General features: G+C 45.5%; 1 protein-coding gene across 1 annotated transcript in view; it reads right to left on the reverse strand.

Moving 5' to 3' along the window:
* CDK5RAP2 (CDK5 regulatory subunit associated protein 2) overlaps positions 1 to 26,891 on the reverse strand; it is a 687,227-nt gene that overhangs the window by 197,432 nt on the left and 462,904 nt on the right. Inside the window, exon 22 of the mRNA XM_069241280.1 lies at positions 20,044 to 20,431. Within this exon, the coding sequence (XP_069097381.1) occupies positions 20,044 to 20,431 (388 nt within the window). The remainder of the gene's footprint in view (positions 1 to 20,043; positions 20,432 to 26,891) is intronic.

Consider the following 26,891-nt stretch of genomic DNA (forward strand, 5'->3'; position numbering starts at 1 on the left):
CCAGATGGCAGAACAACCTGATGATTTGGGGAAGCATAGTGAGAGGTGGAAGGACAAACTGGCTGACGGAGGTACTAATTTTCTCAAATCACTTGAACTAGGACATACTATGTTACTTTCTTCCTCTCTGCAAGCACAACATTATAAACCATGTTTGACCTGTATCATACACCAGCTCACCTCGCCAAGTGGGGGGGCTCACAAGGGACAAACTGTCCAAGATGTGGGGCTCACAGAACAGATATTGTTCATATGTTTGCCACTTGCGGGGAATTGACGGCACTGAGAGACGGCATGCAACTCGTGCTAAAAGAGGTATTGGGATATGATTTGGTCCTTACCCCTGAGATCATGGTCTTAGGAGTCGCCGAGGAAATGAGGGGATGTCATAAAGCGTTTATTTTTCTTGCCATGGCGGTCTATCGATGATGCATTTCTTCTGCACGGTTGAACCCGCAACCACCGTCATGGCAGCAGTGGTTGGGCAGGTTACTGTCTGTGTATCATTTGGAAATCGCACTGTATGAACGTAAGGGGAGATCGGCCAGGAAAAAAAGGGAAAGTAATTTGGGGACAATTTCAGATTTGGCTTCTGGCCCATTAATGAAGGATCAATCTAAAGTTCTGTCCTGATGACAAAGTCGAAATTCGCTTCTTTTCAGGCTAATAGGAATATGTAATCATCTCTCGAATTTTGTGTTATGGGCAAAATGATGTATGAATGTAATTATCTCTTTCTTTTCCAAATAAAAAAAAAAAAGACACCAAGACTGCCATATACTGGGATACAATAGATGTAGATACCATGTCCTTCCTGCTCGTTTCAACTGCATTCTACATGGGAAGAACAGGAAACGTGCAGTGGCAATTGAACGACCACTCCTATGGCAACACACTCCATTTCATAAACCGCTCTGGAAAAATCCGTTAAGAGGAGAGTTGGCAACTCTCAATGAGATTGGCTAAAAAGAGATATGCTTCTGGAAATACCCAATCTGGAAACATTCTTGAGAGACAGCCATTAATAAGTCCATTTGTGGTCTGTGATAATGTGCCTGCTGAGGAAGTCTGTTTTTCATTATAGAGTCGCTGTCAGATGAGCTGCTAAAATTTGTAATGTTTTGTCTATTTGACAAAGCCAAAAAAATGTACTCGAGGGACACATGGTTTCTTATTTATATGAAACACAACAGTGAAGTTGTTTGTCAAGACACACATAGGCTTTCCCTCCACCAAAGAAAGAAAGTCTAAAGAGACACCCAAACAGTTTCCACTTGCCGCAAGTTTATAAAGTATTGTTCTGCATGGCAATAACTGGAAATATCATTTAGATTTGCCACAATTTCTCTAATCACAGTGAAGAGATCTGGGAGGGAAGAGAATTGATTTTGTATTCTCTGATAGCAAAGATAACTTTAATGTCTCTGATGCCTTTACTAAGAGGCTGTTTGCACTGAGGGTTGCGGATTGGAGATTAAAAAATCCTCTTCGGGAGAGTTGTCAAACTCTCGCAATCTGCAAAGTAGAGGCACTTCCATCAGAACAGCCAGTAACAGCCTCATTCTTATCATCATTAACCCTATCAGGGAAAAGGTTCAAATAGGCCAAGGTATCAAAAGCAGATCCACAGACTTCATGGAACATTGAGGAGTCTTCTGATATTGTTTCTATCTGGCACCTCCTTTTTAAATGGGCACTCTTTTGCAACGTTTCTAGCTTCTTTCAACATCATATCTGTAATTGGGTAAGGTTAAATAACAACTTTTGGGCAATGAAGGGTGCCATAGCTGAAACCGATGGGTTATTTCGCAAAGCCGACCTCAAAGACGTTGGCAGAGTGGCAAGAGGAAGAAAAGGCATGTTGAAGCCATGTCTGCATCAGGTACACAAAGATAGGTGAACACTGAGGGCACCAAGAGTTATGGTAGATACGGAGTGTGCCCTTGAGGGTCTGGACCTCTAGATATTAAATATGGTTGCATGGTTTACTGGAAATGTGTTTAGCAAAGATTACAGAAGTTGGAAAAACTTATCAATTCTGAACCGGGTTAAGAGTACAGTGCTGTCCTTCTCCTATACTTATCTCCCTGCTTTGTGATGGGAGGAGCAGGGAAGCCTCTTACACATTATGTGCCTCTTGAGGTCTGCAGAGGCTCTACATTGTGGAGAAAACCTTTCAGGAGTGTGTTCTACACATAGATCTGGAGCTTGAGTCCTGAGTCTTTAAGTGTCACAATCAAAATATATAAATATCTCAGATGGCTTTTGTGTGCATCAACAAGTAAGCTCAGGTGTCCCTGCATCATGGTCCTAACCAAGGCACTAGAGACCAGTTGAATGCTGGCCTGTTACCAAAATTATTCAATAGTAGTTCTCACAAGGTCTGAACCTTAGGGAATTCATAGTAGACAAATATGCTAAAATAAGACAAAACATAACTGAGTAAAACTCAGCAAATGCAGAGCCCACATCTGAGAAGCACAGAAAAAACACAACTGATGTCAACAGCTCCAGTAAGGTATTTAAGGACCCACATCAGTACTTCCTGCAGGAGCCATCTAATCATCAACTTAAGTTGCACACTGCCATCTGGTGTTAGCCAGGCAATATTGCTACTACATTTAAAGGATCTATACTGGCATCTTGGGCCATACTATACTATACCTATACATTTTCAGTCATGCTTTAACATCTGGGGCACCTCATTCAGATGTTTCACTGTGTGCTCGGTCATGTAATACAGGAATGGAGGGCAAGTTAACAGAAAAACTCTTGAAAGACTGAAATTGCCCATTGTTCACAATTTGCAGAACCCATTACTTTGTGGTCAATTTCTCTTGCTCTAAAAGAGGTTCATTTATCTGCCTCCCACATTTTAGCTGGCTTCTGCCACAGACAAAAAGTCAACAAAAAAACAAGGTGATGGTTGGAATGCTTTAATTAATCTTAGCCACTGGCAATACTCGGGTCGCATTCCATTCCATTGTTTTTCGCCCACCATGCCACCTCAGTTTGGACCCAGCCATATGCAAAGCAGTTTTGACCCTGCTCCAACGAGAGCAGTCCAGCCTGAACTGCTAGGCCAGATCCTCGCTGAGACAGAGCACAAGTTACACAGCACTGTTTTTAACTCTTATTAGGGCTCATCAGCCAGGTATAGCTTGCTTCAAGTGACACACTGAGCACGGACCCACATCTGAGCATACCCGTCTCACTTAGGGCAACAAACTGAAATACACAAAAAGTGATGGATGGAATGCCTGAATCCATATTTAAAATCCTGAATGAAAGATATTTATTGGCTTGTCATGAAACCTACTGGACTGGGATGTGTTCCCAAGTAATTACCAGTGGCTGAGATTAATTCAAGTGTTCCAGACATCACTTTTCGTATACTACAGATGAAAAAAGTCATTTTTTGCCAAGACTGTCCACATTTTCTAATAGGCATTATTAGCTCTGGCTGCCTTCAAAAAGGCTCCCTATAGTGTGGATGATCCTGCATAGTTCTATACTACCACACCATGCTAAACATCATTGGGGGTCAGAGAGACACAAGATCTAGCAGTTGCCTGGAGTATTTACATTTCTAGAAGGTCTGCTCGACCTTGGGACAAAAAACTTTTCACTACTATTTGGAATGTCCAGACTATATGAATAAGCATCAGATGAAAACCGCAACCATTGTCCTGCAAATCAACTTCATTCCACTTCAGACTATATAATATGATTAGACTTATGCACTCCATCCTTAACAACTTGCTATGAAGCTGCAGCTTGGTCACCTGGCAAATACTCTAGCACCTTTTTCACCTGTCATCAAATGAATTATAAGCGCCTAGCCAAAGTAAGCATTCACAAATATCAAAGCTACAAATCTGTGGCTAACACTGCATTCGCCCAATTTTTTTTAATACGATTCAGCCTGTGGTATATTTAGAAAATCATTCACAATTGCTCTGGGATAGCCTGCATGTACCACTAATGATTCCTATATAGGGTAACATTCAAATAAAAAGGGTCACAATGCATATTTGTGATGTGGTCAGCTATGTTAGAAAGGCACAACAATTTATTTTAGGATATTTAAAATGAGACATCATAAGGTCCTTCATGCAGAATGCACATGATTTTATCATGACATCTCAAGAGTTCTATGTTGCATTGGTTCCATTGTCACAAAGCTCTTCTTAACAATAACAAAACTCTTGGAATGAGTAGCCAGCACTACTAAAGTTTAATATCTTTCCCTTTCCTTCCGGTTGGGTAAATACATTTCTTGATTTCTCATTGACTTACCAGCTTGTACTGATTAACCACAGAAACATCACATACAGCCAAACTGAGACGCCATAGGGGTTTAGTTTGACAAAAGAACAGATGATGGACAGAATGCTGAACAATGTCAAACATTCACCCCTAGTCACAGATCTGGGTTCAAATCCATCGTTATTTAGCTTGCCACGACATTCAAGTTTGGACTCAGACATATTACTATTGCTATAGTTCCCCGAAGGGGGGAAGGGTGTGCCCAGACGTGGGTTTTGTCACTGTGCCACTGGATTCAAGTTAGCCTGGTTGATGAGGAGTGATACCCTGAAACTGAAACCAGGATGCTTGTTTCTGGTCCAGGGAGGTCCTGGCCTGGCAGTTGGGCTGGACTGTTCCCATGGAGAGCAGGGTCAGGGTCAATGTACAAACGTTTCAGTACGAGCAAACCCTTATCAAAGCTCACTATGTGACAGTCTCCTATTTGTTCACAACTACAAACGTGTGCACATCTGCTTTTGATTGTAGTCTTTTCACCCTAGGGTGCTGTGCTGCCACCAAAAATCACCACAGCCCTTAGTAAGTTTGCCGAATTTTTATTGCCCATCCAGTAAATGTCCTTCATTCACTATTCTAAATATGTATATTAATTATATAATGGGAGCTTCAAAAGAGAACTAAATAAAAATAAACCCGGATAACAGCACCACTACAAAGTCAATTCATGGATGAGTGTCTTATTACTGTTTAGAATAGTAAAAAGTGATTACACTTGATATTTTCTACATAGAGTTGTGAAAGAGAAACAGGGAACACACACACCAAGGTGAGAACCGCTTCAGTACCATCAGTCTCTACTGTCTAGGATGAGTAAAGAGAATGAAGGTACAAATTATTACGGCTCTGGAGAGCCAGAAGATGCCTGCAGTGGTCCCAGTGTCAGTTAGCTGCCAAAGGCTATGTCCTGCTAAGCTTGGGAACATTTATCTATATCCAAGGCAAGTTGCATGAAATTGAACTTAACATACAAAAGAAGACAAGAAATTGTATTTAAATCCTGGAAAATTAAATAATTCCATAATAAGGTCACAAATAAAACATCAATCACACCAACAGGAGGAATGATTGCAAAAAGTCTAACCCAATGGCAATCACTCGGGCAGCATTACAACCCTTCATTTTCAACCACTGAAGACAGAGGTCTGCCATATGCAAATCAGTAATGACCCTGCTCCTCAGTGGAAAAGTACATCCAGAACTGACAGGCAAGGCCCCCTCCAGAAGGCAATACAAGCAACCCCAGACTAGTTTTGGTCTGTTAGATATCATCAGTGAGGTATAGCTGGATCAAAAGGCACAGTTATCAAACCCATGTCTGCCATTACTTTGGTCACTTAGGAAGCAACATCAATCACACAAACGTTGATGGGAGGAATGGTTGCAACAGGTCTAACCACTGGTAATCATTAGGGGTAGCATTCCAAACTATTGTTTTTCATCCACTGTGCCACTCTAGACAAAGACTCGTCTTATGGAAATCAGTACTGACCCTGCTCTCCACTTCTACAACCCATCTCAAACTGTCCAACAAGGCTTCCTTCTAGAAAGAACTGAGCTACACCCAACTGAAGAGGCCCAATCAGGCAAAAACTGGTCTTGGGCTGCTTGTGGTTCAATTCAGAGAGGACGTGGCTTGGCAGTTCTGGATGGATTGTTCCTACTGGAGCGAGACCAAGACTGATTAGCATACGGGTGAATCTAATCTGAGGTGGCATGATGGTTTTGAATGCTACCCCAAGAGATTGCCAGTGGTCAGATTTATTGCAAGCATCTCTCCCATCACCTTTTGTGTGTTTCACACCATAACACCTGACACAAATATGTGAAACACAGGAAGGTGAAAAGTTCAACCTGAAAGTTAATGGACCAAGAAAAGGCATTTCAAGAACCTTATGCAAATACCTGTGTAACTCAGATACCTGGGGTATCCTTTGACAAGCTTAACATGTCCTCTATAAGTCTGACAAATGGAAAAGATGGCTGAAAATAAATACCAAATGGAAATCCAATTAAAAAAATAAACTGAAACATTGTTTATCTTGTGGCTGTGGAAGTTTGGGTGTGACTGACGCTTAAGGCCTGTTATAAAATGCAAGACAAATCATAACAGCATAAAAGTCCCATTAGTGTATACATTTTTGAAGTAGCACAGAAAGAAAAAAGTAAGCGAGCATGTTCACAGTTCTTTGGCGATAGTACTGCTTTCTGTACTTTTCTGGGCAATCCCACATTATTTAATTAGTTCATCAGGCACTTTTAAGTTTGTAAAAAAAAAAAATATATAGAATGTGCCTCCACATCTCCGAAATAACAAGTTTGAGTTTTAGAAATACTGCTCCAGTTGTCTGCAAAATAAAACTCTGGATTATTAGGTTTTACAAGGCCTTTACCTTCATGGAGATTTTTATTAGTATACATGAACACTGCATATATATTTGCACAGATCCAAAATCCCCCTTTGTAAATGTAAAGACTAATCAATCTAATTTAACCAGAGGTCAAACTATGTTGGGGTTTCAAAGCCTTCTGTTTTTTTTAAAAGCAAGTGAACACAAAGGAAGTTGAGGCTGCCCAGATAACCTGGAATGTCAGCTTCCCTTCATTTTCTGGACCTCTCAACACAAGACACTGTCTTTTCAATGTTTTTACCTTTAAAATTCGGTTTGAGAAACATGTCTCTTCACTCAATGTCTTATGTGGAGGAAAGAAATTAAGAAAGAGCTACATTTAAAAAAAAAAGTACTTAGGAGAATGACAATGGCTGAATTTGACTTGAGGTAAAGCTGCAGTTTTATGGGAGGATAGGATCTCTTTTAAAGAAGTCAAGGTCCTGGTGCAGCAAAAGGGCCAGGAGTGATAAACAACTTACGTACCTTCTGTAATGCCTTATCTGGTAGAAACAACATCCAGTTGCAGATTCCTTCCTTACCTTTGAATTTCCTCCAGTTGTCAGACTGGATCCGGAGATTTTCGTAAACAGTACCCCTCCACGCCAGTAGGTGGCGTCGATCGGCTCTGCGTCAGTCTTCTGTGTTATCCGCAACAGATATGATGTTGGGGTTTGTATATAGTTGCCAAACCGGCACACTGACGTCGGTTTCTTCACACAACTTTCCACACCAGAAGCGCAGACACAAACAAACTGGCTAGTGGTGCGTCAAAACTAAGGCCCTGAAAGTGGAGATCTGCCCCTAGAAATCAATCAGTTTGCAGAGCGGGAAGGATGGGCGAGTCAGTAAGGAATCTGCAACTAGGTATTATCTCTATCAGATAGTCTTACAAAGGTAAGTAACTTGTTCATCTGACAGAGACTTCTAGGTGCAGATTCCTTACCTTTCAATATATACCCAAGCAATACCATCCCCAGAGATGGGCCTACGAACCAAGTTCAAACAAGAGAGTCTTGCAGGACGGAACGGGCAACGTGCCCATCCCTACGGGCCAGACTTTCCAGACAGTAGTGTCTGGCAAATGTGCGCAGAAATGCCCACATTGCCGTCTGACAGATGTCAAGGACTGGAACTTCGCATGCCAACGCAGTGGTCACATGCTGTAGCTCTGGTAGAAATAGCATGCAAACATTGTGGTTGTTTCTTGGCCAGGACGTAGCAGATTTTAATACACAGTACGACCCATCGGGAGGTGGTTCCCTTCTGCACTGCCCGACCCTTCTTCACACCCACATAACCGACAAAGAGTTGATCGTCCACCTGGAACTCTCTTGTATGATCAAGGTAGAACACCAACGCTCTTATTGGGTCCCAGCGGTGGAATCTCTCCTCTTCCTTACAAGGATGTTGGCAAAAAGTAGACAAGGTGAGGGATTGGCCTACATGAAAGTGCATGACCACTTTTGGTGAAAAGGAAGCCCTAGTGCGAAGCACCACTTTGTCAGGATAGATGGAAAGGTAGGATGGCTTACATGACAATGCAGGCAGCTCACTGACCCTACCGAAAGATGTAATAGCCCCAAGAAAGGCTAAGGTGAGAAGCTTGAGAGGACAATTGTGGAGAGGCTCAAAAGGAGTGCATATCAGAAATGTCAAAAACAAATTCAATAACAAATGGGGATGGAGGATAAAGATGCATAAGACCTTTGAGGAACCTATGTACAAGAGGGGACTTGAACAAATGTTGATCAGGCAACCACAAGAAGGCAGAAATATCAGACAAATAACCTTTTAGAGTGACTGTAGCAGAGCCTTGCTGGGCAAGGAAAATGGAGAGAGAGAGAGAGAGAGAGAGAGAGAGAGAGAGAGAGAGAGAGAGAGAGAGCGAGAGAGAGAGAGGGAGAGAGAGAGAGAGAGAGAGAGAAAAAAACAAAACAAATCAACTGTGCCCCGTCACATAAATTTCTTCCAACAACAGGCGTATATAGTTTTGGTGGAGGGATGCCTGAATGCCAAGATTACATTACAGAGATTGGGAGGGAGGGCAAAACCTGTCAACTGTCACCTTTCAATCTCCACGCAAAAAGGCAGAGAGTGGACAGGTTTGTGTGGTGAACCCTCCCCTGCTGCTGAGACAGAAGTTCCTTCCAAAGGGGCAGTCTGATCGGAGGATCGATGGGCATGCTCAACAGCTCGGTATACCAGACTCTCCGTGCCCAGTCCAGAACCACATGGATTATTTGGCCCCGGTTGTTCCTGATATTCTTGAGGACTCTGGGCAGAAGTGGTAGGGCCAAAAAGGCGTACACGAGGCTTGAGTTCCACTCAAGACTAAAAGTGTCTCCAAGGGATTGCTGCCCTGGAAGTTCCAACGTGAAAAACTGCTGATATTGCACGTTCCCCGAGGAGGCGAACAGATCGAACCAAGGCTCTCCCCCACTGGGGAAAGAGACCTTGCGCCACCTCCCGACGGAGACGCCATTCGTGCTCAGTTAGATATTTTCAGCTGAGTCCATCTGCTCTGGCAATCAGAGATCCTGCCAGATATTGAACCACTAGGGATATGCCCTGCTGTTCCAGTCACATCCAGTGGCACAGAGCCTCTGGAGAAAGAGCCCACGACCCCCCACCCCTCCCTGCTTGTGCAGCCCACATGGCAGTGGTGTTGTTTGCGAACACCTTTACCATCTTTCCCATGATAGAGGGAAGAAATGCTTTTAATGCTATCTAGATCGCAAGGAGCTCCAACAGGTTGATGAGGAGTCTGGATTTTGCCAGAGACCAGATGCCTTTGATCTCCACCTCTCCCAGATGGCTGCCCAATCCCAGGAGTGATGCATCCGTCATTATTGTCAGATCTGGTTGAGGAAGGGAGAGGGATCTGCCTCTGACCCAAATGTGATTTGTTAACCTCCACTGCAGATGTTTTGCAGTTTCCTCCAAGATCTGGACCTTGTTGGAGAGATTCATCTTCTGCTGTACCCAATGGAACTTCAGGTCCCAATGCAGAGCACGCAAATATCATCTGGCATGTCTCACCAGCAGGATGCAGGAGGCCATGAGGCCCAAAGGCCTCAGAGTCATTCTCAACGAATTCCAGAAGACATGCTGAAACATTGGTATCAATAGCCTGAATATCATGGAATCGATGCCTGCAGAATAAGCACGAAACCCCACTGTGTCCAAAACAGCTCCAATGAAAAGGAGCGTCTGAGAAGGAGGCAGGTGTGACTTCTGCACATTTAGAATGAACCCCAGCGAATGCAAGATGTCCACCATACTCTGCAGGTGGGAGATGACAGCCTGGGGCGAGCCCGCCTTCAAAAGCCAGTCGAAACAGGGGAAGACTGTAACCCCCGATCTGCACAGATGAGCTGCAACCGTCATCACCATGGTGAACCCCCAGAGAGGTGCCAAAGGGGAGCACGGTGAACTGAAAGAGTGCTTGTGGCATACCATGAACCACAAGTAACGTTTGTGGGCAGGCAGGACGGGAATATGGAAATAAGCATCCTGCAAATCAAACGCTACCATCCAGTTCTGTGATCGTAGGATGGTGGCATGGATGAAGGTGAAGTCTCAAGGGGGTGGGAGTAGCCCCATCGACTATCTGCAAAACCCACCTGTCTGATAGGATGGACTGCCAGAGGAGCAGTGATGGTGAATCCTGCCGCCAACTGGCTCTTGGTGGTGAGAGACTAGGAAGATTTAGAGGCTGCTGCCGATGGGGGGCATGGGACTGTCCAGACCACTATCCACGAGGTCGGCGGATCCCACGCCTTCGGCCACGCAGAGGTTGGGCAGCATGTGGTGTACGGAGGCTGGCCGGGAATGGACACGGTTGAAGGCCCCTTCCATAGCCACGAAAGGGGTGAAAGGCAGACTGAGGTGGATGTGGGGCTGCCGCAAGGCCCAAGATCCTGGCTGTAACTCAAGAATCCTTAAAGCACTCGAGCACCAAATCTGCCTTGTCTCTGAAGAGACGGGTGCAATCAAAGGGCATGTCCATCAAGGAAGCTTGAACAGCCCCTGAAAAGCCAGACGTCCTAAGCCAGGGCATGGCGCCTCAAGGCCACTGCCAATTGAACCACTCTGCCCAGCGAGTCAGTTGTATCCAGTCCGCAATGGATTGTGAACTTCGCTGCATCCCTCCTTTGGCACCAGCCTGAGAGAATACAACTGGAGCCTCCTCCGGGACCTGTGGCAGCACTTCCGCAACCGAATCCCCTAGCATGTGGGAATAAAAGCCCAAAAGGCATGAGGTGTTTATGGGCCGCAATTGAAGGCTGGCAGAGGAAAACATCTTCCCAAGTGAGTCCAACCTTTTGGGCACCCTATCCAGGGGGGGTGGAAGGGAATGCCCCCTCGGAGGTAGAGGCTTGGATAACCAAGTTCTCAGGTGTGGGGTGTTGTGTCAAGAAACTTGGGGCCCCCGGAGCAGGATGATGGAGGTGAGTAATTGTCCTGTTCACAGGAGCATCTGTGCTTGGTTTGGAACAGGTATCAGTAGGAAGTTTGTGAGGGCCTCATTAAACAAGAGCAGGGGTTCTGAGGTGGAAGCCTTTGGATGTATTACCTCAGTCAAGAGATTAGTCCTGACGGCCACCAACAGCAACTCAAGCTCCAGGACGTCAACCACCCTCCTCACCACCACAGAGTAGGAAAGATCCCTCTTCCGCAGCCACGGTAGGGGGAGAAAGCATGCCAGTATCTGGAGAAGTAGCCAGTCGGCTGGCTTCACTCAAGTCTGTACGCCAGTCCATGGGTTCTTCCTCAAGCTGAGCCCCTCCCATTCATCCCTGAAATCTAATCCCTGAGAAAAGGACTCAGTATTTGACCAAGGACGCAAGGCTCCTGCTGGCGTCGGAATCAGCGTTGTACAATGCCCATCCAGCTCCATGTCTAAGTTGGGGATTACAATTGAGGTGGCACAGCCCGTGGGTGCAAACGGCACAGGAAGCATCATCATCTGGAGTAGCGTCATGGAAGGTCGGGTGGTACGACTGACACCAATCTGGAACCACGGCTGGATCCCTAGGTGCCCCTAGCACCAAGGCTGAAGCTTTTGGCACAAAACCCGAAGGGGCACCTTCTGACTCTGTGGGGCCCGAAGGCTCTCCAGCGGTGTCGGTCTGCCAAAAAATGACCCAGTAAAACTCTGAGTTGGGCAGGGGTGACTCCGGCTCCCGGAAACTCAGGGAGGAGCGGAGTCCGCCCAGGCTCCGTCGAGCAAGGCCTAGAACGTCAACGCTCCCTTGTCTCATCAGCAGACTGATGAGAGGTCAAAGAACGCTTTGATTTCTTAGACTTCTTCTTATGCCTTGACTTACCCGATCGCACCAAGGACTTTGAGTGGGACAACGACGATGGAGGACTCCGCAATCAATCCCAAGACCTTCCTTTTAACAGAGATCCTGACTTGCAGGAACTCAAGCGTTGGGCCGTCATCAGCTTTAGGGACAGATCCCTCAAAGCTTTTGGACGCATGGCCTGACACTCAGAGCACGACCTTCGGCACATGGTTGCGCTCCAGGCACCAAGGGCATATAAGATGCGGATCTGTCACGGACGTGGCTTGATAACATGATCCATGGGGCTTGAAGACGCTCCTTCTAGAAGACATCCTCGATGCACCATGAGTACAACACTGGAAAGAATTTTCCACCAAAAGTAAAAATAAAACAGTCAAAAACTGGCAGTGGGGTAGCTGTTTTCAGATCTGCACTGGCTGACACGGAAAGAAAAGAACTGACATCGGCGCATCAGGGTGGCACTTAGATAGGAACCGCAACGTCATATCCAGCATGGATGACGATGGATGCAGTGCCAACAGATGCCACCTACCAGCACTTAGGAGTAATGCTCATGAAAATCTCCAGATCTAGTCTGGCGGCTGGGTGAAATTCAAAGGTAAGGAATCTGCTACTAGAGCCTCTATCACTTAGTACCCTTACCAAGGAACTCAAAGGGTACCTGGAGCCCATCAGACAAGAGGAGATATTGCTGGATGTCAAAGGACCCCAAGGATGCATGATTAAGGCAAAAGAAAAAAAAATACTTCCAAGTCTTTCTTGGTCACAATTCTTTTGATATTGAGACATAATACAGAGACTACCAACACTGCAACATTAAAAGTGTCAACATCAGGGACATGCTCAAAGTTGAGGGTTACAAAAAACGCACCCCAGGTTACAGCCAACATATAGCATTAGCTAGATAATCAAGATCCAGTTCCTGACAGTCGATCCATTCAGTATTAGGTGCCCTCTTCAAAGCCAGATTTAGCTGCATCTAGGCCTATCTTGTCTGCATGCTCCTGGTCAATGAGAACAAGTTACTTACCTTCAGTAATTTATTATCTGGTAGAGACTATCTAGCTGCAGATTCCTTACTGTTAGAATTTCCTGGCATCAGCTTGGAATCCAGAACTTTTGCAGAGCAATACCAGGGCGCTGTCGGGTGGAGTCGTTCAAATCCATGCGGCATCGTCTGCGTCGATGAAGCTATCTGTGACGTCACGCTTGCCTATAAAGGCACCACCCAGGTGCACATATCTCAGTCACTTTTCCACAAACTTCCACGCCAGAAGCGTAGAGCCATGAAAAGAACCAACAGTTTGTCTGTGCCAAAAACTAGGACCCTGGAAGGGACACTCCCTAACCCAAGCAGAAGTGTCCACAGAGTGGGGAGGCATGGGTGGAGGTAAGGAATCTGCAGCTAGATAGAGTCTCTAACACAAAATGCGTTTCGGAAGGTAAGTAACTTGTTCATATGGTAGAGACTTCTAGATGCAGATTCCTTACCTTTAGAATAGATACCCAAGCCATAACCTCCTGGTGGTGGGCTGCGGACAGATCTTCTCACACTAAAAACTCCTGCAGGACCGAATGGGCAAAGTGTCCGTCTTTGTGGACCTGATTCTCCAGGCAGCAATGTTTTGCCAACATGTGTAAGGACGCCCAGGTCACTGCCTGACAGACGTCCAGGACTGGACGCCTCGTGCTAACGCAGTGGTAGCAGTCTTGCCCCTGTGGAATGAGCTCTCAAGCCCTCAGGAGGCTGCTTCTTTGCCAGCGCATATCAGATTTTAATGCAGAGAACGACCCAGCACAAAATGGTTAGTTTCTGCACTGCCTGACCTTGCTTTGCTCCTACGTACCCCACAAAGAGTTGGTCATCCACCCGGACCTCTTTTGTGAGGTCAAGGTAGAACGACAATGCTCTTTTTGGGTCCAGCTGCTGAAGTCGCTCCTCTTCCTTAGACGGATACGGTGGAGCAAAGAAGGTGGGAAGGGTGATGTTCTGACTCAGGTGAAATGGGGTCACCAACTTGGGGAGGAAATAGGCACAAGTTTGAAATACCACCTTGTCTGGGAACATGGTGAGATACGGCGGCTTAGATGAGAGAGCCTGCATCTCACTCAACCTCCTGACAGATGTTATTGCCACTAAGAAGGCTGTCTTGATGGTGAGCAGCCAGAGGGGACAGTTCTGCAGTGGCTTAAATGGAGAGCACATGCGAAAAGTGAGGACCAGATTTAAGTCCCACTGAGGCATGACAAAGGGCATAGGAGGATACATATGTACAAGCCTTTTAAGAAATCTATTTATAATTGCAGATTTGAATAATGAAGGCTGATTAGGCAGCTGAAGGAACACCGATAAGGCAGAAAGATACCCATTGAGAGCACCCAATGCAGAGCCCTTCTGGGCCAGGGATATGACAAAGAAGAATGTCAGAGAGAGAAGCAGAAAGAAGATCAATAGATCTTTTTGTACAATAATATACAAAGCATTTTCAACTGCAGGCATATACCGTCTTGGTGGAGGGCCGCGTGGCCGCCAGAATAACTTTACAGACTTCGGGAGGAAGTCTGAAGACTATCAACTGCGCCACTCAATCTCCAAGCTTGAAGGAGCAGAGCTGGCAGGTTTGGGTGGAGAACCTTCCCCTGCTGCTGCAACAGAAGATCTTCCCGAAGGCGCAGCCTGATTTGAGGATCGATGGTCATTTTCAGAAGTCCGCAATACCAGACTCGCTGTTCCCAGTTCAGAGCTACCAGGATTACTCGGGCCCAGTCGTTCTTGATCTTCTTGAAAACTCTGAGCAGAAGTGGTATGGGTGGAAAGGCGTACAGGAGGCCTGAGCTCTACTCGTGACAAAAAGCGTTGCTGAGTGAGTACCGCCGTGAAAACTCCAATGCGCAATACTGCGGACATTGCACATTCTTTGCAGAGGCAAACAGATCTAACCAAGGATCTCACTACTGCTGAAAGAGCCTTTGTGCCATCTCCAGATGGAAATGCCACTTGTGATACACTAAGTATCGACGGCTGAGTTCTTCCACCCTGGCGTACAGAGAACATGCCAGGCGTTGAACCACAAGGGTTATGCCCTGCTGTTCCAGCGACGTCCAGAGGAACAAGGCCTCTTGACAAAGGCTCCACGACCCCACACCACCCTGCTTGTTGCAGTACCACAATACAGATGTGTTGTCCATGAACACATGCACTATCTTACCTTTGACAACAGGAAAAAGTGCCTTCAATGCTAGTCGGATTGCCTGGAGCTCCAGTAAGTTGATATGGAGTCCGGCGCCGGAGACCAGAGGCCTCTGGATCTCCACGTCTCCCATATAGCGACCCCATCCCAGAAGTGACTCATCTGTCACTATTGTAAAATCTGGTTGGGGAAGGGAGAGGAGTCTGCCTCTGACCCAATCGCAGTTCACTAATCACCACTGCAGATCTTTTGCAGTGCCCTCCGAGATATGAACAATGCCAGTGAGATTTCCCTGAAGCTGTGCCCACTGGAACTTCAGGTCCCATTGCAGAGCCCACATATGCCATCTGAAATCTTTTACTAACAGGATGCAGAAGCTCATGAGGCCCAGCAGCTTTGGAGTCTGTCTCACCGACACCCAGGATAGAAGCCGTAAAATTGGCATCATAACCTGAATATAGGAAGCTGAACTGGTGCGTGGTTGGTACCCAAGGTACTTACACCTTATACCAGGTCCAGGTATCCCCTCTTAGTGAAGTGTAGGCAGTGTCTAGAAGCCAGGCTAAGTGTAGGCAGTGTCTTATCTAGGAGACATGCAAAGCTAATGCAATGCCTCTGTAGTCACACAGCACTTACACACATGAAAGAAAACACCCAGTTGTACAAAAATAAAGGTACTTTATTTTTTGTACTTTATTTTTGGAACACAATACCACAAAATACTAGAAGGGCAATCCTCCAATAGGAGGTAAGAAATATGCTAATTATATACACTAACAATCAGAAATAGGCCTAGAAAAGGTTTGCAAATAGTGCAAACAGCAATAACCAATAATGACCCTAGGGGGAGCCCAAACCATATACTAAAAGAAATGGAATGCGAACACTTGACCCCTACCTAGGTAAGTGGAATGTGTAGAGGGGAGCTGGGAGTACTAGAAAACCACAAAGGTAAGTAACACAGTACACCCCAGCGACCAGGAAAGCAGGAGTAAATCAATGGATTTTCCCCCAAACCACCTAAAAGGAGGGCACCCAGACAAGACTGCAAAAAAAACAGCGGTGGACTCCTGAAGAAGACGACCTGTGGAGAGAGGGGACAAAGTCCAAAAGTCACAGTGGAGTCCAGGAGGAGTAGGAGCTACTACCCACCCAGATGTACTTGCCGGAGATGGTCGACGGTGAAGAAGAACAGGTCAGCACTGCAACTGAAGCCGGAGAAGAGTTCCTAATGGATGCAGAAGAAGTCCCACGGTGGAGTGAAGTCTGCAGATGGATGTCGGTGCACGAATTCCAACAGCAAGCCTTGGTAAAGGCACACTTGCGGTTAGTGGAAAAGTGGAGCTGCAGAGGACCAGCAAGGCCCAGGAAGGCTCAACCCAGGAGGGAGAGTCACAGGGGACTCTCAGCATCGCAGAGAGTCCATGGGAGCAGAGGCAGCACCCACAAGAGTCCCACAGGATGGGGACACAGAAAGGGATCCCATGCCGCAGCAGGACCACGCAGAGGGCTGAGCATCGCAGGAAGGAGTGCTAGGGACTGGAGCTGCTTGTTGGGCAAAGGCTTACCTCCACCAAAGTTGGACAGCTGGCAGAGAGGACTAAAGAGGACTACTTCGGACCACCACCCGTGAAGCAAGATCCACGCAGCTCAAGATGAGGGGAGATCCATGCAGCCGGTCGTCGTTGCAGCAGGTGCCTGCAGATACAGGGGAGTGACTCCTTCACTCCAAGGGACAAGGGAAATTCCTCCTTCTTCTCGTGCAGGCTGAAGAGTTATTGTTTTCTGAGGATGCAAGGCCGGGGAAATGTCGCAAAGCTGGCAGGAGCTGTGGAAACAAAGTTGCAGAAGAGTCTTCTTCGTTGATTGCAGTGTTGTCGGTTTCTGGAGGGTCCAGTCGCGGTTCCAGTGGCCAGAAGTCAAACAAGTCAAAGCGGAGGTTGCAGAGGAATCCTACTGGAGACTTCCAAGCCAAATTTGAGGACCGACCCAAGAGAGAGAGAGACCCTAAATAGCCCTGAAAGGGGGATTGGTCACCTAGCCAGGTAAGTACCTACCAGGAGGGGGCTCTGACGTCACCTGCCTGGACTGGCCACTCAGACGCTCTCAGAGTTCCCTGCCAACTTGGATACAAGATGGCAGAACCCTGGGACCCTCTGGAGGAGCTCTGAGCACTACTCCTGGGGTGGTGATGGGCAGGACAGTGGCCACTCCCCTTTCCATTGTCCAGTTTCAGAGCAGGGACTGGGGGTCCCATAAGTGAGGGAGATGAAATTGAATCCTCCCTCTAACTGGACTTACATGGTCTTGCAGAATCACACTAGGAGGGCTTGGATGCAGTAGATGTGGGGTGGCTGGGTGGTGGTCGACTTCTGGCCCCGACACCCTGGGTCTGAAGGCACCACAACCTTGTACCTGCACAAAATGTTGGCCTGGTGGGGGATGGTGGCTGGTCTGTGGAAGCTTCAAAAGGGGCAATAGATAGACTGTTGAAGAGGGGTCGCCGAGAGGCCCAAGGACTCGGCCATAGCCAGGGAGTCCTTCCAGCGCCGAGTCTGCCTTTTTACCAAAAAGGCGGGTCCCATCAAAGGACATGTTCATGAGGTTTGTCTGGACATCCCCTGAAAAGCCAGAGATACGTAGCCAGGCGTCTCATCAAAGGGACACTGTCGAGAAAAATCACATTGAGTCAAACATGTCCAAACCACATCTGATGGTAAACCTGGCAGCATCTCTACCATCTTTGACTGCCTGGAAGAGAGTGCCCCGCGTATCATCCGGGATCTGAGGCAGCATCTGCACCACCGTATCCCATAAAGTATGGGGAAAACACCCCAATGAGCATATTGTGTTTACCGACCTCAATGCCAGGCTGGAGGAAGAAAACTTCTTTCCGAATTGGTGCAGCCTCTTGGATTCCCTATCTGGGGGAGCGGAACAGAAGGCGCCATGGTAACTGGAGGCCTGGACCACATACCCAGCAGGACATCAATGAGGGTTTCATTAAAGGGCAACATTGGTTTCAATGTAGAAGTCCCCGGCTGAAGAACCTCTGTCAGGAGGTTAGCCTTGGCCAGCATCGTAGGCAGATCCAGGTCCAGGACCTCCGCTGCCCTACGCACACCCACTGCGTACAATGCACCCTCCTCCATAGCCACTGTAGGAAGTGCCACACAAAGCCTATCAGGTCAACATTGGGTGAGAGATTGCATCAATCAGTGCTGGTGAAGTTGTGTTGGTGCAAGTATGGAAGGAACCAGCATGGATCTTGGCGCTGGAGCAGAAGTTAATGCAGGAGGGACTGATAGGAGGTCCTGCGGGGGAAAATGGCACAGGGGAAACCCCTGACTGGAGTCCCCTGCAGCTCCATGGTGCTTGAAGGCATGCCAGAGATCCGAATCACACCAGAGATCTGCAGCTTGGCTTCCTCGAAGGCTGTTATTTTCTGCAGTGTGAACTGCAGGCCAAGAAATTGTGGCGCTCAGGGACCAAGTTCAGACTGCGGAAACATCTGGGAGTGTGATTTTTATCATGACACCCTTGTGCCTCTTTTGAAGAATGCATTTCTGGACTTTGAGTTGGCAGGATGGGAAACAGTCCTGCTTCGCCTTCTTGCACTTGCATCCAGATTTCAATTAGGACTCATTGAAGCCTTCAACTTAGAAGTGGATTGTTCATGGGCATGGTATTGAGCCTGAAGCTTGGAGTGGAAGTGAAACCTATTCTTCGACTGTGACCTCTTCTGATGCTTGATGATGTAAAATTTCACCTCCAGTCAGATTGCCTTGGGATACATGAAAGCTCACTAGTGGCATGACAGAGCCCTGTCCAGGCATCACAGATACACCTTATGCTGTCAGTGACCAACAAGTGCTCCCTATCGTCGGAGAACTGTTTAAATCATATTGTCTTCAGTGGAGACCTCTTTCCCTAGTGCAAAAAATGCAATACGTTTTGGTGTTGTCTATCAGGTATTACTTCATTAGAGAGATTTGTAAAGCAAAAATATAGAGGTCTGTCGATGTATCCACAGGACACTTGTGTCTTAAGTCTGACACCATAGGAGACACGCAAGTACGATAGGTTTCTCTGTGAAATGCTTATGGTTATTATTTTGACATCTTTCTGTCTATCTTTGTCTCTCCCTCGTCCTCTACTTGACTGCTACATCAAGGCTGGCTGAAAAGACATTTTGCTGCAGTGACTTGTTAACCACCGTCTCCATACAAGAGGAATAAGTTAATAAATCTTTGATATCACTAACTTTAATGGATGCTATGGTTCTGTGGTTCAATTGGCTTGCCAACCCCACTTCCTCAGGCTGATCTACCTATTTTAGATAGTGGTTATGAATATTAATGAAGATTCCATGATGGAAAATGTAAAAATTAAAAGCTTATAACACCACAGGCCTTTATAAAGAGAAGGCATTTATAATTATTTTGTCTCACAGAGCTGAACAAAAACTGAGGATAACTGGCAAAGCAATTTATTATGGAATTTCTGAACAGCTTACGGTCTAAGGCAACTGTTTCCCCTCATTGTTTAAAGAGAGGGCTGGAAAAGAAAAAAAAAGAAGCACAGTTCCTCTTTTAATTCAAGCATAACTAATAAAAAAGTAAAGCCCAAAATGTATTTGCTACCTAAATTTTGAGAATAGATTTCCTTCTGTCATGTATTCTGAACTAAGTCACCAAACCAGAGACATTTAGCATTTATGAATTTAAGGAGAATGAAAAATGGTGAACGAGGATTACAAGTAAGTAACTTTATATCTATTATTTAGCAAGTCAGACAAAAACAAAATATTTGTAGACTTACTTTGTGTTTTACGTTAGTATAACTCATTCCTTTTGAAACCACAGGTACTTGATCCTCAACTACTTTGTAGTTCTCTTTCGAAGTGGGTGCTTGTGGAATATGATCCTCTTCACCAGCAGGCTGAATTTGATTACCTTCCACATCCAATGGTTTTACTTGTGATTTCCTATGTACAAATTGGTGATCTGGGGAAAAGTTTTTGTTTTCATTGAAAGAGGTCTGCAATCCAATTTCTTGTTTTATTATATTATCCCGATTTTTAAAATGGTTAAGTTCATTTCTTAATTGCGTAATCATGTTTTTAAGATCTTCAACGATGTTCTTTCCTTCTTCATTAGCACTAGTGTGTATGTCAGAATGATTATCCAGCAAGCAACTTTCTTCCAATCTGTGTTTAAAAAAAAAGATTTTTATTGAGGGAAAAGAAGAACTATTAATTTCAACAGCTTCACATATGAATGCTTAACAATTTAAAAGATGAAGTGTTTACACACTTCAAAATGGCAAATTACAAGCAATGCAGTATGACAAATTCAATTTGTGATCATTTTGACTATATCTGGATAATTTTCCAAAAGAGAGAATGTTTACAAAGCTACTGTGAGGAGAACATATTATCTGTAGCCCAGGACATTTGGATAACTGGAGCAGTCCAATCAAACTGAAAGATGATTGTGCCTCTTATAGACAATCCTTCAAATATCAGACATAGCACATTAAAAAAAACTGTGATAAAATACTTTTAAATAAAAAAAAAAAGATAAAATAACAAAAAGGCAGAAAGAATGACAGGTGGAGAATTTCAGAATAGAGTGAATGCCACTCATTCCTTACTATTTTAACCCTCATGGTTTAACAAACTCCTACCAAAAAGCTTCCGAGTAAAAACAACAAGCATCGGAAAAGCCAATAGGTCTTGGTTTTATGAGGCTGAACAATTGGATTTGCTAAATTTTTTTGAGCGGGCGTGTGAGTCACTGAAAAAGGTAGCATGGAGAGCAAAGAAACACATGAACTCCTATGGAGTGCAGAATGCTACATACAAGTCCACTAAGGCATGCAGTGGAACAATATAACTAATTCAATATGAACACAGACTGAAAGGCCCCTGGGTGGAACAAACACAATAACAGGATGGACACCATCAAACAAAGAGTATAAAATGGAGACAGACAACAAAACCTTCAATTATAAGGTAGGGCAGACCCAAAGTCCACTCTGGGTATGTTTTATACTGGAATCAATAGGTTTGCCTAAAGACAGAGAAAGCTTTCTTTACATGAGACCTAAAAAGGAAAAAACATAGTTCTAGCCACCCACTACCTTGAGGCTTAAAAGCCGAAACGTTCAGGATGAGACAGTATCAAAGTGAACAATGCTGCCACAAATAATATCTTTTAGGCTGCATCGTTAGGTTGGTATACCTATACTCCATCCACCCTCACACAACAAGCTGTTCATCAGATTCCTTGATGGAAGTTAGCTTGTGCCACTGTTTGCTGTCTTTGCCTTGGTAATGGGTCCTGTTTTGTTTTTTTATGCAAGCTGAACCAAGAGTATATGTTGATATACATTAATTCAAGAAAGTAACATCTTAATTAGCTTAACCAAACTGTTTATTTGCAAGCTTTCAAAACTGACTCTTACTTTATCATTCAAACTGACTGCAAAACATTTCTTAGTACACAGCACAACAAAACAAGGAGATTCCCTTATCTCTACATACAGTCTTGCTTGCCACTACCTTGGAGGGATTGTATTTTGTTCAGTGAGGCAAAGGGTAATGTTTACTCCTTCTAACATAGGACTTATGGGAACGTGGAACACATATAAAAACAAAAAAAGGAAGTTAAAATGCATTCTTGCCAGTATGCCTACGTATTATCCTCAGTATCCATTTTGAATATTGAGGACTTTCACTGGTCAGCTAAGCAAAGCATATGTTAGGTTATTAAGATGAAGGGTCACATATGTCGGCCTTGCTGGTCTCCCTCTGAAAAGCTGGTAGGCATGGAATTTAGTCCCCCACCAGCTAGGCTCACCAATACATTTTAACTTGCTTTTTTAGAATTGCATTTATTTATTTGCACTGCTCTGTTTAGATCTGTAATGTCTGAGCTGGCTTGTGAACTAGAAGCTATGAAGACATTTTCCTGTATAGTCCTACTGCTTGCTTATGGTCAGAGACAATATATAGTTATTCTTCATTACTTCTTACCTTTAAAACAAGCCAGCTTCTGTGGTGAGCCTAAAAATCTCTCCAAGACAGCAAACAATTTATCATCTATGGTTATATATTCAGACATATTAGTTTATTCATTGCAAATGTACTTATTTAATTTAAAAAAAATAAAAAAGCGTTCTGAAAACTAAATACCTTTCATCCCAAGGTCTGTGCAGATCACAGACTATATAACTGTCAATTATCAATATGTCACACAATACTTATTTCTTCCACTGCGGCTCAGAGTAGTCCAAGACTGTGCAAGTTTGGTCTGGGCTATTCAGAACTTGCAGAAGAATTCCGGTATTTATAAAAAAAAAAAAAAAAAAAAAAAAAAAAAAAAAGCACTTCTCAGCTCTTTCTTTTGCATATTATTTAAAGGTTGCAAGATTTCCCCTGCAATATCCAACACATATGGATGCAACTTAAAAAATAAGTAAGTGAAATTATGTTGAACTACTTATTTTTCAGACTAAAGCCCTCGTTACGAGTGTGGCGGTCTCAAGACTGCCACACTCGCAGCGGCGGTCCTACCGCTGCGGTCCCAGCAGTAAAGACCTTCACAGTACGACTTGTCGGATTTCTGCCTTTTTATGGGCAGAAATTCGTAGGGGACTCGTAATACGGCTGTCTACTGATCGCCAACACTGGTGGTCTTTTGCCACCCACTTCGCAAAAGACCGACGAAGTTGAAATGACCACCTAAATCTCCCTCCTAAAATCGGAGTTTAGAGCAAACATACGTAAATAAAAGATAAGGGTCTCTGTCTTGCAAATCTTGAAAGGTAATCCATTCAAAACAGTAGGAGTATGTTGCACCTTCGGATTTGTTACAATGATGCATTCAAGTTATTTTTTAAGAAGCAAAACTCCAACTGCACATTGATGGACTGCTTTGCCAGTGGAACATACTCGAAAGCCTAGTTAGCTGTCCTTTTAGTATTCATTAGGCCTTGAGATCTAGTGATAGAATACTTCCTGGGCATCATCCGTGTAGTCTATATCATGTCCAAAATTTGTGGTTGCTAGATAAGTAGCTATTTACACTAGCCCAAGTAAAAATTGTAGGAAGCTGGCTCTGTATATATCATATCAAAGTAAGATATATTGTGCACAAAGTCCAGGGGTTCCCCAGAGGCTTAACAGAGGCTAAAGTAGATAATTGTAATGCTCTTTTTTGTTGTAGTGTGGTCGAGCAGTTAGGCTTATCAGAGGGTAGTGCAAAGTATTTATTGTACACACACAGACAATAGAAGAAGCACACATTCAATGACTTAACTCCAGGCCAATTGTTTTTATATAGCAAAAATATATTTTCTTAATTTATTTTTAGAACCACAAGATTCAAGTTGCAGGTAGGTACTTTAAACGTTTCGTATTTCACACAGGTATTAAGAGTAATTTGTTTGAAAATCGGTAAGTAATACAGTTTTTGAAATATTGGCAATTATCTATTTTAAAAATGGACACAGTGCAATTTTAAGAAACATTTCCTGAGGGGAAGAAAAGTTAGTTTGGTTTACCGGTAAGTACAACACTTAGTTTCAGTCTCGGGTTTTTCAGAAATCCACCGGTTGGGATTCAAGTTAACCCCTAACACCCACCACCAGCAACAAGGGGCCGGTCGGCTGCAGAGGTCAAAGTTGATCAATTTTAACGCAGGCTCCTATGGAGACAGGGGGTACTCAGAATCAGGCCTGCCTGCAGGTTAGTACCCGCATCTCAGAGGGCAGACCAGAAGGGATTGAAAGAGCAATGGAGGGACCACAAGTAGGACCCAAATACACACCCTCAGCAGCACAGGGGCAGACGGGTGCAGAGTGCAAACAGGATTTTGGGTAGGGTTTTCAATGCTGGTCTGTGAGGAGACCCTGGGGGGTCACTCAGAGGCTGCAGGCGAGGTGCAGGGGGGGTCTCAGGCACATCACATGTTCGGGCAGGGAGGAGGGCTGCCTGCTGAACGAAGAGGCTCCAGGGGTCGGTTTCTCCAAGGCCTGGGGGTTGCGGGTGCCGTGTTTTTTAAGGCGTCAGATATCTTTGTCCAAAGCTTCACGGTCAGGAGGGTCCTCGTCGTGGAGAGGTCAACCCAGGGTGGGCACTTGCTCACAATTGCCTGGGAACCCTCTCTTATCGGGTGGACCACCTGGACACGGGTTGTAGGCGTCGGGTGCACAGAGGTCAGGACTCACCCATCCGGAGTGAGGTGGGAGTCCTTGGTTGTAGGTTTTTCTCACTGTCCTCAGGAGTTCTTGGTCCCTTTGGCTGCAAGGAAGTCCTCTGGAGTTGGGCAGAGGTCGCAGGTCCCGCTGGATGTGTCGCTGGTCTTTTGCAGGTTCTTTGATGCAGGAGACAGGTCTGTAGGGCTGGGGACAAAACAGTTGTCATCTTCCTTTTTCTCTGCCGGGGGTTTCAGCAAAGCAATCCTCCTTGTCAGGTCGCCAGTAATCTGGTGAGCTGGGTTCAGGGAAGTCCTTAAAAACAAAATTTAGGGGGGTTACAGGGGTCAGAGGGCAGTAGCCAATGACTACTGTCCCTGAGAGGGGCTACACCCTCCTTGTGTCCACTCCCCTTGGGGAGGGGGGCACATTCCTATCCCTATTGGTCCCTGTCCTCCAAACCAAGATGGAGGATTCTGCCGGGAGGGGGTCACTTCAGCTCTGGACACCTTAGGGGTGGTCCGAGCTGAAGTGGTGACTCCTCCTTGTTTTTCCTAAGTTTCCAGCCAAACTGGCTGCCAAAAGCTGGGGCTTTGTCCAGGGGAGTGTGGCGGGGGCAGGTATCTCCACTAGCTGGAGTGTCCTGGGGCACTGTAAAACGAGGCCTGAGCCTTTAAGGCTCACCGCCAGGTCTTACAGTTCCTGCAGGGGGGGGCGTGTGAAGCACCTCCACCCACAGCAGGCTTTGTTTCTGGCCTCAGAGAGCACAAATGCCCTCACCCCATGTGGTCAGAAACTCATCTGCTAGTGGAAGGCTGGCACAGACCAGTCATTCTTACATTAGAGGATTGGGTAAAATAAAGGGGGCATCTCTAAGATGCCGTCTGTGTGCATTTTTTAATAAATCCCACACTGGCATCAGTAAGGGTTTAGTTTGCTGAGAAGTTCGATACTAAACTTCCCAGTATTCAGTGAAGCCATTAGGGGACTGTGGAGTTCGTAATGACAAACTCCCAGTTTCTTTTCAAGACTTTCCACGCCAGAAGCACAGAGCCATGAAGAACACCGACCACTGGTGCATCAAAACTAAGGCCCTAAAAGGGGAGTCCCAGCCCACAGAAATCAGCTTGCAGAGCGGGAAGGATGGATGGGTCTGTAAGGAATCTGCAACTAGATATTGTCTCTACCAAATAAAGTGTTATTGAAGGTAAGTAACTTCTCCATCTGACAGAGACATCTAGTAGCAGATTCCTTACCTTAGAATAGATACCCAAGCCATACCATCCCCAGGGGTGGGTCTGTGAACTAAGAACATACTAGGAAGTTCTGCAGGACTGAATGGGCAAAGTACCCATCCGTACAAACCTGACTGTCCAGACAGTAGTGTTTGGTAAATGTGTGCAGAGATACCCATGTTGCCGCCTGACCGATATCAAGGACTGGAACTCCACATGCTAATGCAGTGGTCGCAGCTGTAGATCTGGTAGAATGAGCATGCAAACCTTATGGTGGTTGCTTCTTGGCCAATGCTCAGCAGATTTTAATGCAGAGTACAATCCATCGGGAGAGAGTTCACTTCTGCATTGCCTGACCTTTCTTCGCATCCACATAACCAACAAAGAGTTGATCATCCACCCGGAACTCTTTTGTACGATCAAGGTAGAGCCCCAACTCTTTTTCTGGGTCCAGGCGGTGGAGTCTCTCCTCTTCCCTAGAAGGATGTGTAGGTGCTTGAAAAGTAAGCAAAATGATTGATTGGCCTACATGAAAGGGCGCAACCACTATTGGCAAAAAGGAAGCCCTAGTGCGAAGCACCACTTTGTCAGGATGGATGGCAAGGTGGAATGGCTTAGATGACAATGCCTGCAGCTCACTCACCCTGCAGGAAGATGTTATAGCCACAAGGAAGGCTGTTTTTAAGGTGGGAAGACTGAGAGGACAATTGTGGAGAGGCTCAAAAGGAGTGTGCATCAGAAATGTCAGAACTAAATTCAAATCCCATTGTGGCATAATAAATGGGGATGGAGGAAACATATGAGTAAGATCTTTAAGAACCTCGTAACAGTAGGAGACTTAAACAAAGAAGCTTGATCAGGCAATCTAAAAAATGCCGAGATAGCAGATAAATAACCTTTTAGAGCAACAAAGACATCAGCAGTGGCTGACTTACGGCCACAGAGACTCAAGTTTGCCCCCCCCACCCCCCACCAACCCACCCCCCCACCCTGTCCCCAACCGACATGTGTGGCCTCTGCTTATGAAATGAATAGTGGAGAACAGAGGGGCCACCTGCAGAGACTTACCGACCTGTATTGCACCACGAGTATTAGGCCCCCAAGCAGGGTCTGTATCCTACTTCCTCCCTTAGCAATGCAGCGTTGATGCTCCTCATGTCAATACTCCACAAGGCAAGGTGAACTGCTGAATTTTCACCAAGAGGTTGTAGCCAAGGTTTCATTCCCCATAGA

The sequence above is a fragment of the Pleurodeles waltl genome, chromosome 6 (assembly GCF_031143425.1).
Source record: "Pleurodeles waltl isolate 20211129_DDA chromosome 6, aPleWal1.hap1.20221129, whole genome shotgun sequence".
Classification (NCBI taxonomy): Eukaryota; Metazoa; Chordata; class Amphibia; order Caudata; family Salamandridae; genus Pleurodeles; species Pleurodeles waltl.